This window comes from Balaenoptera ricei, chromosome 2 (genome assembly GCF_028023285.1).
Source record: "Balaenoptera ricei isolate mBalRic1 chromosome 2, mBalRic1.hap2, whole genome shotgun sequence".
NCBI classification, from domain to species: Eukaryota; Metazoa; Chordata; class Mammalia; order Artiodactyla; family Balaenopteridae; genus Balaenoptera; species Balaenoptera ricei.
The window spans coordinates 110,804,039-110,817,598 of NC_082640.1; the positions used below are offsets into that span (position 1 = coordinate 110,804,039).

At 37.9% G+C, this 13,560-nt stretch overlaps 1 protein-coding gene across 4 annotated transcripts in view; it reads left to right on the forward strand.

The window, feature by feature from the left end:
• RYR3 (ryanodine receptor 3) overlaps positions 1 to 13,560 on the forward strand; it is a 553,341-nt gene that overhangs the window by 180,248 nt on the left and 359,533 nt on the right. For all 4 annotated transcript variants that reach the window (XM_059913701.1, XM_059913702.1, XM_059913703.1 and 1 more), the window contains exon 2: positions 21 to 140. In XM_059913701.1, coding sequence (XP_059769684.1) covers positions 21 to 140 — 120 coding nt within the window. The remainder of the gene's footprint in view (positions 1 to 20; positions 141 to 13,560) is intronic.

Here is a 13,560-nt window from a genome sequence, read left to right on the forward strand (position 1 = left end):
GGTCTCTGTTCCCCTGGCAGGAAGATGAAGTGGTCCTCCAGTGTGTCGCCAACGTTCACAAGGAGCAGAGGAAGTTCTGCCTGGCAGCTGAGGGACTTGGGAATCGCCTGTGCTTCTTGGAACCCACTTCAGAAGCCAAGGTGAGGTTGACTGTCTGCCCTGCACCTTCCCGTCTGGCACCCCAAAAGTCGTCTAGGGGATGGGACTGCTGGGATATGGTGGTGAGGGTGATAAGGATGGTAAGGAAGAAATCTGAAAGGACACATTTATTTTTTAAAATGGGAAGCAGATCAGAACACTGTCTTTCAGTGTTCAGCAGGACACGGGGGATGCCTTGAGGTCATTGTCAGTCTTCATGGAGGAGGTTCTTTTACTACCTCCAGAGCACCTTCCTTGTTGTTAATTCCTAGAAATCTGAGTGCGTGTTGTGTACTCCCAGCTATCGTTTTATTGCTACAGGGACTCATAGGTCCTTGGACCTGTGTTTCACAGTAAGCTCATCCCTTTCAGCTGTGACTGTGCTGAGATTGTTGTAACTGCCTGCTGTGAACCGGGGGCAGAGAGGAATGTTTGCTCTGGTCCCCACCTGCAGGGTGGCATGTAACATCATCTCTCCTCAGCCAGACTTTGCTTCCTGCGTTTTCAGTTGCTTTCTGCTTTTCATGAACTGTATGTCAGGTGGATGTGTTTGCCCAGTATTCTCACAGTACTTTGTAGTCCTGGAAAGACCTTTATATCAGTCAGTGTTTTCCAGAGAAACAGAACCAATAGGATCTCTCCCTTTTTCTAGATAGGTGGGTGGATGGATGGATGGGTGGATGGATGGATGGATGGATATGGATTTATTTTAAGGAACTGGATCATGCAATTAGGAGGCTGGCAAGTCTGAAATCAGTAGGTTCAGATCAACTGGAAACTCAGGAGTTAATGCTGTCTTAAGGCAGATTTTTTTTCTCCTCCAAGAAACCTCAGTTTTTATTCTTAAGGCTTTCAACTGATTGGGGGAGGCCCACCCATATTATCAAGGGTAATCCCCTTTAAAGTCAACTAATTGCAGATGTTAATTACATCTACCAAAATGCCTTCGCATCAAAACCTAGATTGGTGTTTGATTAAACAACCGAGTGCTGTAGTCTAGCCAAGTTGGCGCACAATTAACCATCACCCCTCCACGCTCAGTTTTTCTTGCAGAATCTTTTTTAATTTTAAATCAGAAGATGGTTACATTTTCCAGTGAGCCCACCTGATTGATATATCATTTCTCCATGTGAACATATACAACACAGGCACACATGCAGAGTCTGGGCAAATCCTAGCGCAGCAGATGTGCACCGTGATAGCTGCGTCTCCCAGAAGCCCTCTCTTCTCCCTCACGCTCCTCCCTCCCGTGTAGGTCACTGATCCACGAGCACAGACGTATGTCAGTGGCATGTAGGACAGGGTCACATTCAAATAAATGCCAGAGCAAAGAGACAAGGAAGATTTTTATCTTTTTAAAGGTCTTAGGCTTGATTTCCCTGAGGCCTTTTCTCATTTACTTTTGTTCTTAGCTAGGTTTTTTTCTTTTCACTCCCAGCAGTCTGGGATTATAGGAAAATCATTAGATTATAAGTCAAGTAGTTAATTCTCAGCCATTAGCTCATCATGTGACCATGAGCAAGTCACTCAGTCTTCTTTTCAGCTTTCTCACCTGCCAGATAAGATGCAGCCTGGTGCAGTAGAAAGAGCATTGGCCCGAATTAGAAACCCATGGTACCATTTTCTAGTCATCCATTGAGTGGATCTTAGGACGTTGGTTTAGGGCACAGCTCTGGAGCCAGACTGGCAAGAGTTTGAATCCTGTCTCCACCACTCACCAGCTAAGCCAGGGCCTTGAGCAAGGTACTTCACCTTTCTGAACTTAGTTTTCTCCTCTGCCTAGTGGGAATTTAATAGGAACTACCTAATAAGGGCGTTATTAGGATTAAATGAATTAATACATGTGAACCACCTAGCACATTGTAAACTCTATTTAACCACTGGCTATTGTGATTTACTCTTACCTAGACCAGATTACCTAAAACAAATTAAAGAGAACTGTATATCATAATCTAAGAATTCTTTGTATCTCACAGGTGTAAAGATAATAACCTACACCACTCATAAATACATTAGGGTTAAGACGAATCCTTCCTAACCCCCCGCTTGACTAAGTGATTGTTCTTATTTTAATTTTTCATTTTAAATGTAAAACAAGATAACACGACTGAAGAATTTTTAAATGAAATAAAATGTATCATCTATAACTGTATTCCTTTGTCACAACTGTTTTCATTTTTGTTTTGCACCCTGGCCTTTGTCCACATGTACCCATATGTTTTCAAAGTCGTACTCATAGTGGATAGTCAGACATTCCGCTTTTTTTCTTTCATGTTTCAGCCAGTTCCATATTGCTATGTAGCCTTCGTGGTTATTTAAAAAAAAAAAATCATGTATGTGGTTTTGTTGGTTTACTTTTGCTTCCTGGAGTAATGTCCAGGAGAAGAATTAATGATATCAGAAGGATAAACAATATTAAACTACTTTCCTAAAAGGATATACCAGTTGTTACAAGTTAACACACCCACTATCATTATGTGAGTGTCTCTCTTTTATATACAATATGAAGAAAATGTACCATGAGGGCTTCTTACAGAAAAACAGGGTAAAGTTCCTGGGAAGGATAGAGTAGGTCTTCAGAATTTCCTGTCACCGCTCCTGAGAGCAGCCTGCTAGATGAGCCCATTTTCTGTGGCTTCAGGCTTTCCTACAACCAGCTCCAACTATGCACACACCTCTTCTGGCCTGTCCCCTCCCTTTTCAGTAGATATTTCTCCTAATTCTCTACCATCAGATTTCACAACCAGCTGTGCCGTTCTTAGGCTTTTGGAAACTAATATAAGCCATGCGATGAAGTGAGAAGGTGTGTGTATTCCCAAGCCTGGCACTGGGCATGAGGCACAGACCTCAAATGTCACTCTTACCAGCTGGCTACAGAGCCAAATGGTGACCTTGGGCATTCCCAGTCAAGGGTATTTCAAGCTAGTTGAGACTCAGAGAGATAAAACTGAGATGAACTCTAGGGAGAAGAAAGACAGAGAAAGAACAGATGAGATAAGGTACTTAAAAGAGATTCTCAGTATATGAGCCCTGAGAAAAAGAGGTCATATTGAATTCATGAAAGCACCCTTATTCAGCTTTCCATTCTAATGAGCACAGCTCAAGGAGTTAAAAGGTATTTTGTTTTGTAGGGAAGACTCAGGGTAAAAGCCAGAGACCAGGAAACATCGAGGGGAAATGTTGCATCTCTATTTTATCAATAGCAGCAAATGTTTATTGACTGTCATTTTTAAGTGGAAAATGTGTTCCCAGGAATCAGGAATTTACTACTTTTCCTCTGGTTCTTATTATATCTCATCTGTGATGTATCTGCAGTGTCCACAAGGGGGTCATCTTTGGTTCAACTTCACATCCAGACTCATAAGATGCTGATAGACCCCAGTCTGCTCAGTAGGACAGGAGCCACAGCTTGCCTGCTGGGAAGTGTCAGGCACTCCTGCGGGAATCCTTGCAGCCCTCCAGGGGCTGCCTTCTGAATCCCCACCCAAAATGACAGCTCAAATTCAAAGACACAAGGTCCACATCAGGCAGGTGTGGAGTCACCATGGCTTAAAAGCCTCATGTACCACAGGAACCAGTGTATCATGTAACAACTCCATAGACATAGCTTTTGAGATGCCCACGAAGGACCACCACCACTACAAGGGTCATCACACTTGGGGAAATCACAAATACAGGACTTTCTATGAGGTACTGGTGGTCTTTCCAGGCCAGAGACAGGCTACCAATCAGGGATCATTTTCACCCTAAGTAATGTTCCCTAGTAACATAATTAACATATCAGTTTTATCAGGTTGTCCCAAGAACAAAACTGGACAATTAACTGAAGGTCAAATTCTCATGCAGAAAGAGAAAATTTCATAAGCCTTATCCCATAGGAATCTTCATTGATGACCATTACTTAACTACTGCAGCCCAACACCTTTCCAAATCCTGACTTCCACCTTCCTTAATTGTATTGTAGATCATCAAAAAGGAGGAAAAATATGGGAACTTTTTGTTTAAAATCAGTCGCAACAGACTGAGGTTTGTTTGTTTCACTGATTTTAATGATAATGAAACTGCAATTGATGAAGTGAAACAACTTACCCAAGTACCCATCAAAAGCCAGTGTCACATCTAAAGTCTTTGGGCTCTAGTATCTCAGAAAAAAGTTCTACCTCTGTCAGGGAACATTGTGTCTTACTGATCATGGTTTATTCAAAATGAAAAATCCAGTTTCATATCTAATTTTCAAACTGAACATTTTCAGGGAAAATTTTATTCCTATTGTTTTCACCTCCTCTTTTGAAAACTGAAAAATAGTCTGCTATGGTTTCTGAAAACTTGTATAGGTTCTCAAGACCCAGAATTAAACATTTGCGATTGTGCAAACATCATTATGTCAATGACATAAATTAGGATAGAATTCTTGGCTAAAAAACCCTTATTTTCTGTTGCTTTTATTATCTTCAGCTCAGAAAGATTTACTGTTTACTCCTGAAAAACTAAGCCTTTGCAAATTTACAGCCAGAGGCTCAGCCTGAAATTGTATACCCTTTTTTTAACTTCTGATTGTTAACTTTAGTGTGTAGTATTCTCTATGGACTTGAGATCTTAGGAAAGGCCAAACTATTATAAAACTTGCTTCAAAAAATTCCCTTGTCTTATAATATAAAGAGACTTACACATTAATATAAAGAGACTTAACACATCTTTTTGGTTTTTTAACAGTTATCAAGCATCATATGCTGTATGCCATGTAATGCCGCGGTGCTTACATACTTTCTTTCATTTAATCTTTACAACCCTATGGAGCAAATACTATTCTCATTTACAGAAAAAGAAAGATATAACAATTGAGACAAAGTTAAATGACTTCTTGAAGATGATTCATTACAAACTCGAATCACTGACTAATTTCTATAATGCTCATCGATAAAGAGTATTATGACTCTAACTTATTTAATTATAAAGAAGCCATATTTCTTCAGGTGGTTAGATTTTAAGAATACCTGGGCAGATCTCCACTCCCCTCCCACAACCTTCCTTCACGTGTCCTCTGAGTGCCTGACATTCCAAAGTTAGAAATACGTATTTTGCCTAAATCAGATAGAATCTATTAAAATGCAAATGCTCTCAACACCTGACGCAATATTAAAATTTTTATAGCTAATTTTTTACAGTATAAAGATTATCATATTTTTTCCTAGAAAGTAAGTTTATAAAGGGGTGATAAGGCAGATTACTAAGTGCCTCAGTATTGAGATATAAGGCACAGAAACACTGTAAATGGGGTAGCGGGGTGGGGGGGGGGTGATCAAAACATCCATTGCATTGCAGTAGGATGGTTTACTTGTCTTTTCTCCTGCCCTCCACCATTCTGTGATCACTAAAGTCAAAGACTATACAGGCATACCTTCGAGAGATTGCAGGTTTGGGTCCAGACCACTTCAGTAAAGCAAATATCGCAATAAAGTGAGTCACAAATTTTTTTGGTTTCCCAGTGCGTTTAAAAGTTATGTTTACACTATAGTGTATTAAGGGTGTAATAGCATTATGTCCAAAACTAACAATGTACATACCTTAATTTAAAAATAATTTATTGCTAAAAAAAATGCTAACCATTATCTAAGCCTTCAGCCAGTCGTAGTAATAACTCAGAGATCACTGATCACAGCTCACCATTACAAGTATAATAATGAAAAAGTTTGAAATATTGTGAGAATTACCAAAATGTGACACAGAGATGCAAAGTGAGCAAATGTTGTTGGAAAAATGGTGCCGATAGATTTGCTCAACATAAGGTGACCACTGACCTTCAATTTGCAAATAAAGCAATATCTGCAAAGCACAATAAAGTGGAACATAAAAAAAAAAAGTATGCCTGTATAGTACAGCAGTTAAGAAACACAGCCATGGAGCTAGAATTTCTGGGCTGGTAATTTTGGCTTCACTGCCTAATAGCTTTATGACCATGGTTCAAATGACTTCTCTCTCTTTGCCTCAGTTTCTTCATCTTTAAAACTGTTCCCATCTCATAGGATTTTCAGGAAGATTTAATAACAAGGGTTTAAATTGTAAAGTACTTACATAGGGCCTGACACATCCAAAGTGCTATTTAAGCAATAGCATTTATTGTCCCCAGCAGAGGGTCAGACACATATTAGGTCCTCAGGAACTGTTGTTGTATTCAGTTAAGTTACCCATGTACTGAATTAATTAATTAAAAGGCCTGGATTTGAGGATCAGCAGGACATTTGTGACCTTAAAAGTGACATATAAAGGAGAGTCAGAGAGAGTAAGTTAGATAAAAAGGATTAAGCAATAAGCAAATGGTTTTAAAAAGTAAGATGAATTAGTGGGATGTAGATTTTTATGTTACTGACTTCTAATTTAATTTTAATATGGTCAGAGAACATACTCTGTATGATTTCAATCCTTTGCAATTTACTGGGACTTATTTTTTAGCCCAGCATATGGTATATCTTGAAGAGTGTTCCATATTTACTTAAACAAACTGCATTCTGTAGTTGTTGAATGTAGTGTTTTATGAATGTCAAGATGAATATTCTTACTAAATTGTATCTGCTTATTCTGTCAACTACTGAGAGATGTTAAAAACTGAAGATTTGTCTGTGTCTTTCTTTAGTTCTGTCAGTTTTGTTATATGTATTTTAAAACTCTGTTATTACATGAGCACACGTTTAGAATTTTTGTTTGTTTTCTGATGAATCGGTCCTTTTCTCATTATCAAATGTAACTATTTATCCTTGGTCTTATAATATACGTTGACTGATACTAATCTAGCTGTAAGCTTTCTAATGCTTACTGTTTGTGTGGTATATCTTTCTCCATCTTTTTGTTTTCAACTTGTTTATATCTTTATTTTTAAAATATGTCCCTTATAAACAGCATAGAGTTAAGTGTTGATTCCCCCCCCATTCTATAATCTCTGCTGTTTTATTGGAGTGTTCAGTCCATTTACATTTATTATAATAGTTGATACTATTGGGTTTTAGTCTACTATCTTGCTATTTGTTCTGTGTGTGTATGTATACCCCTAGTTTTTGTCCTAGTTTCTCCTTTTCTGCCTTCTTTAGAATAAATCAAATATTTTTTTAAATGTCCCATTTTATCTCCTCTATTGGCTTTATAGCTCTACTTCTTGGTATTGTTTTTCACTAGCTCCTTTGGGGATTACAATATGAATCCTTAACTTATTACAATCTTCCATGAGTTACTATTACATCACTATCCTTATCCTTTGTGCATTATTGGCATGTGTTTATTACTACAAGTTATATAATGTGCAATACTTTATTATTTTGGTTGCAAAGAGTTGATTGTCTTTTAAAGAAATTAAGAAAAGAAAAAAAAAATGGTTTTTATAAAAATAATATCCAGGTATGTAACATTTTTAGTGCTCTTCAGGTTTTCCTTTAGATCCAGATTTCCATCTGGTAGATTTTCCTCCAGGCTGAAGAATATCCTTTAGCATTTTTCGTAGTGAAGATCTGACAGAGACAAACTCACCCAGCTTTTTTTTTTTCCCTGAGAATGTCTTTATTTTGTCTCTGTTTTTGAAGGATATTTTCTCTGGTTATAAAATCCTGGTTTGACTTTTTTCTTTCAGCACTTTAAAGATGGTGTTGTGTTGTCTTTGACCTGCTTTTATTTATTTTTTAATGAAAAATGAGCTATCATTTTATCATTTCTCTGTATGAAATAAGTCTTTTTCTTTGGAAGGTTTTAAGAATTTTTTCTTTATCTTTGATTTTCAGCAGTTTGAATGATGTATTTGAGGGTAGTTTTCTTTCTATTTATCCTGCCTAAATGTTGCTGAGCTTTATGGATCTCTTGGTTGGGTTTGTCTTTTTTTAACAATTTTGGAAATTTGACAGCTGTTACCTTTTTTTTTTTTTTCTTTTGGCTGCGTTGGGTCTTCGTTGCTTCACATGGGCTTTCTCTAGTTGCAGTGAGCAGGGGCTACTCTTCCTTGCTTCTCATTGTGGTGGCTTCTCTTGTTGCGGAGCATGGGCTCTAGGCACACGGGCCAGTAGTTGTGGCTTGTGGGCTCTAGAGTGCAGGCTCAGTAGTTGTGGGCTTAGTTGCTCCATGGCATGTGGGATCTTCCTGGACCAGGGCTCGAACCCATGTCCCCTGCGTTGGCAGGCAGAGTCGTCACCACTGCACCACCAGGGAAGTCCCCGTTACTTCTTTTTTTTTTTTCTTTTTATTTAACATCTTTATTGGAGTATAATTGCTTTGCAATGTTGCGTTAGTTTCTGCTGTATAACAAAGTGAATCAGCTATATGTATACATATATCCCCATATCCCCTCCCTCTTGCATCTCCCTCCCACCATCCCTATCCCACCCCTCTGGGGGGTCACAAAGCACCAAGCTGATCTCCCTGTGCTATGCAGCTGCTTCCCACTAGCTATCTATTTTACATTTGGTAGTGTATATATGTCAGTGCTACTCTCTCACTTCGTCCCAGCTTACGCTTCCCCTGCCTCATGTCCTCAAGTTCATTCTCTACGTCTGCATCTTCTTTATTCCTGTCCTGCCCCTAGGTTCATCAAAACATTTTTTTTTTTTTTTAGATTCCATATATATGTGTTAGCATACGGTATTTGTTTTTCTCTTTCTGACTTACTTCACTCTGTATGACAGACTCTAGGTCCATCCACCTCACTACAAATAACTCAATTTCATTTCTTTTTATGGCTGAGTAATATTCCATTGTATGTATGTGCCACATCTTCTTCTTCTTTTTTTTTTTATAAATTTCTCAGGCAGTTAACAACTTAACTTTTATAAAACACTTTCTAATTGTATTGACATTATTGTTTGTGTTACTTTTTGGAATTTACTCACTAGGATTTTTAAATTCTTTTTTTTTTTAATAAAACATAGTATATTTATTTATTTATTTTTTCTTTTTTTTAAAACATCTTTATTGGAGTATAATTGCTTTATAATGGTGTGTTAGTTTCTGCTTTATAACAAAGTGAATCAGTTATACATATACATATGTTCCCATATCTCTCCCCTCTTGCATCTCCCTCCCTCCCACCCTCCCTATCCCACCCCTCTAGGTGGTCACAAAGCACGGAGCTGATCTCCCTGTGCTATGCGGCTGCTTCCCACTAGCTATCTATTTTATGTTTGATAGTGTATATATGTCCATGCCACTCTCTCACTTTGTCCCAGCTTACCCTTCCCCCTCCCTGTGTGCTCAAGTCCATTCTCTACGTCTGCGTCTTTATTCCTGTCCTGCCCTTAGGTTCTTCAGAACCAATGTTTTTTTTTTAGATTCCATATATATGTGTTAGCATACGGAATTTGTTTTTCTCTTTCTCACTTTCACTCTGTATGACAGTCTCTAGGTCCATCCACCTCACTACAAATAACTCAATTTCGTTTCTTTTTATGGCTGAGTAATATTCCATTGTATATATGTACCACATCTTCTTTATCCATTCATCTGTCAATGGACACTTAGGTTGCTTCCATGTCCTGGCTATTGTAAATAGAGCTGCAATGAACATTGTGGTACATGACTCTTTTTGAATTATGGTTTTCTCAGTGTATGTGCCCAGTAGTGGGATTGCTGGGGCATATGGTAGTTCTATTATTAGTTTTTTAAGGAACCTCCATACTGTTCTCCATAGTGGCTGTATCAGTTTACATTCCCACCAACAGTGCAAGAGGGTTAACTTTCCTCCACACCCTCACCAACCTTTATTGTTTGTAGATTTTTTGATGATGCCATTATGACTGGTGTGAGGTGATACCTCATTGTAGTTTTGATTTGCATTTCTCTGATGATTAGTGATGTTAAGCATCCTTTCATGTGTTTATTGGCCATATGTAGATCTTCTCTGGAGAAATGTCTATTGAGGTCTTCTGCCCATTTTTGCATTGGGTTTTTCGTTTTTTTGATATTGAGCTGCATGAGCTGTTTGTATATTTTGGAGATTAATCCTTTGTCAGTTCCTTCATTTGCAAATATTTTCTCCCATTCTAAGAGTTGTCTTTTTGTCTTGCTTATGATTTCCTTTGCTGTGCAAAAGCTTTTAAGTTTCATTAGGTCCCATTTGTTTATTTGTGTTTTTATTTCCATTTCTCTAGGAGCTGGGTCAAAAAGGGTCTTGCTGTGATTTATGTCATAGAGTGTTCTGCCTATGTTTTCCTCTAAGAGTTTGATAGTGTTTGGCCTTACATTTAGGTCTTTAATCCATTTTGAGTTTATTTTGTGTATAGTGTTAGGGAGTGTTCTAATTTCATTCTTCTGCATGTAGCTGTCCAGTTTTACCAGCACCACTTGTTGAAGAGGCTGTGTTTTTTCCATTATATATTCTTGCCTCCCTTATCAAAGATAAGGTGATCATATGTGCGTGGGTTTATCTCTCAGCTTTCTATCCTGTTCCATTGATCTATATTTCTGTTTTTGTGCCAGTACCATACTGTCTTTACTACTGTAGTTTTGTAGTATAATCTGAAGTCAGGGAGCCTGATTCCTCCAGCTCCGTTTTTCTTTCTCAATACTGCTTTGGCTATTCTGGGTCTTTTGTGTTTCCATACAAATTGTGAAATTTTTTGTTCTAGTTCTGTGAGAAATGCCATTGGTAGCTTGATAAGGATTGCATTGAATCTGTAGATTGCTTTGGGTAGTATAGTCATTTTCACAATGTTGATTCTTCCAATCCAAGAACATGGTATATCTCTCCATCTATTTGTATCATCCTTAATTTGTTTCATCAGTGTCTTATAGCTTTCTGCATACAGGTCTTTTGTCTCCCTAGGTAGGTTTATTCCTAGGTATTTTATTCTTTTTGTTGCAATGGTACATGGGAGTGTTTCCTTCATTTCTCTTTCAGACTTTTCATCATTCGTGTATAGGAATGCAAGAGATTTCTGTGCATTAATTTTGTATCCTGCTACTTTACAAAATTCATTGATTAGCTCTAGTAGTTTTCTGGTAGCATCTTTAGGATTCTCTATGTATAGTATCATGTCATCTGCAAACAGTGACAGTTTTACTTCTTCTTTTCTGATTTGGATTCCTTTTATTTCTTTTTATTCTCTGATTTCTGTGTCTAAAACTTCCAAAACTATGTGAATAATAGTGGTGAGGGGGCTTCCCTGGTGGTGCAGTGATTAAGAATCCGCCTGCCAATGCAGAAGACATGGGTTCGAGCCCCGGTCTGGGACGATCCCACATGCCACGGAGCAACTAACCCTGTGCGCCACAACTGCTAAGCCGGCGCTCTAGAGACCGCAAGCCACAACTACTGAGCCCGTGTGCCACAACTGCTGAAGCCTGTGTGCCTAGAGCCCATACTCCACAACAAGAGAAGCCACCACAATGAGACGCCCATGTACCACAATGAGAGGAGCTCCTGCTCACTGCAACTAAAAGAAAGCCCACGAGCAGCAACGAGGACCCAGGGCAGCCAAAAATAAATAAATAAATAAATAAATTTATTAAAAAAAAAAAAACAGTGGTTAGAGTGGGCAATCTTGGGCAATCTTTTCTTGTTCCTGATCTTAGAGGAAATCGTTTCAGTTTTTCACCTTTGAGGATAATGTTGGCTGTGGTTTTGTCATAAATGGCCTTTATTATGTTGAGGTAAGTTCCCTCTCTGCCTACTTTCTGGACAGGTTTTATTATAAATGGGTGTTGAATTTTGTTGAAAGCTTTTACTGCATCTATTGAATTATCCTATGGTTTTTACCTTCAATTTGTTAATATGGTGTATCACTTTGATTTATTTGCATATATTGAAGAATCCTTGCATTCCTGGGATAAACCCCACTTGATCATGGTGTATGATCCTTGTAATGTGCTGTTGGATTCTGTTTGCTAGTATTTTGTTGAGGAGTTTTGCATCTATGTTCATCAGTGATATTGGCCTGTAGTTTTCTTTCTTTGTGATATCTTTGTCTGGTTTTGGTATCAGGGTGATGGTGGTCTCATAGAATGAGTTTGGGAGTGTTCCTTCCTCTGCTATATTTTGGAAGAGTTTGAGAAGGGAAGGTGTTAGCTCTTCTCTAAATGTTTGATAGAATTCGCCTTTGAAGCCATCTGGTCCTGGGCTTTTCTTTGTTGGAAGATTTTTAATCACAGTGTCAATGTCAGTGCTTGTGATTGGTCTGTTTATATTTTCTATTTCTTCCTGGTTCAGTCTTGGAAGGTTGTGCTTTTCTAAGAATTTGTCCATTTCTTCCAAGTTGTCTGTTTTATTGGCACATAGTTGCTTGTAGTAATCTCTCATGATCGTTTGTATTTCTGCAGTGTCAGTTGTTACTTCTCCTTTTTCATTTCTAATTCTATTGATTTGAGTCTTCTCCCTTTTTTTCTTGATGAGTCTGGTTAATGTTTAATCAATTTTCTTTATCTTCTCAAAGAACCAGCTTTTAGTTTTATTATTGCTTTAGGTGTAAGGTTAGGTTGTTTATTTGAGATGTTTCTTGTTTCTTGAGGTAGGATTGTATTGCTATAAACTTCCCTCTTAGAACTGCGTTTGCTGCATCCCATAGGTTTTGGATCATCGTGTTTTCATTGTCATTGTTTCTGGGTATTTTTTAATTTCCCTGTTTGATTTATTCAGTGATCTCTTGGTTATTTAGTAGTGTATTATTTAACCTCCATGTGTGTTTTTTTTTTTTTTTACGGTTTTTTTTTTTTCCTGTAATTGACATCTGGTCTCATAGCATTGTGGTCAGATAAGATACTTCATACGATTTCAATTTCTTAAATTTACCGAGGCTTGATTTGTGACCCAAGATATGATATATCCTGGAGAATGTTCCATGTGCACTTGAGAAGAAAGTGTATTCTGTTGCTTTTGGATGGAATGTCCTATAAATATCAATTAAGTCCATCTGTTCTAATATGTCATTTAAAGCTTGTGTTTCCTTATTTATTTTCATTTTGGATGATCTGTCTATTGGTGAAACTGAGGTGTTAAAGTCCCCTACTATGATTGTTTTACTGTCGATTTCCCCTTCTGTGGCTGTTAGAGTTTGCCTTATGTATTGAGGTGCTCCTGTGTTCAGTGCATATATATTTACAGTCGTTATATCTTCTTCTTGGATCGATCCCTTGATCATTGTGTAGTGGCCTTCTTTGTCTCTTGTAATAGTCTTTATTTTAAAGTCTATTTTGTCTGATAGGAGAATTACTACTCCAGCTTTCTTTTGTTTTCCACTTGCATGGAATATCATTTTCCATCCCTTCACTTTCAGGCTGTATGTGTCCCTAGTTCTGAAGTGGGTCTCTTGTAGACAGCATATATACGGGTCTTGTTTTTGTATCCATTCAGCCAGTCTATGTCTTTTGGTTGGAGCATTTAATCCATTTACATTTAAGGTACTTATCGATATGTATGTTCCTGTTACCATTTTCTTAATTGTTTTGTATTTGTTATTG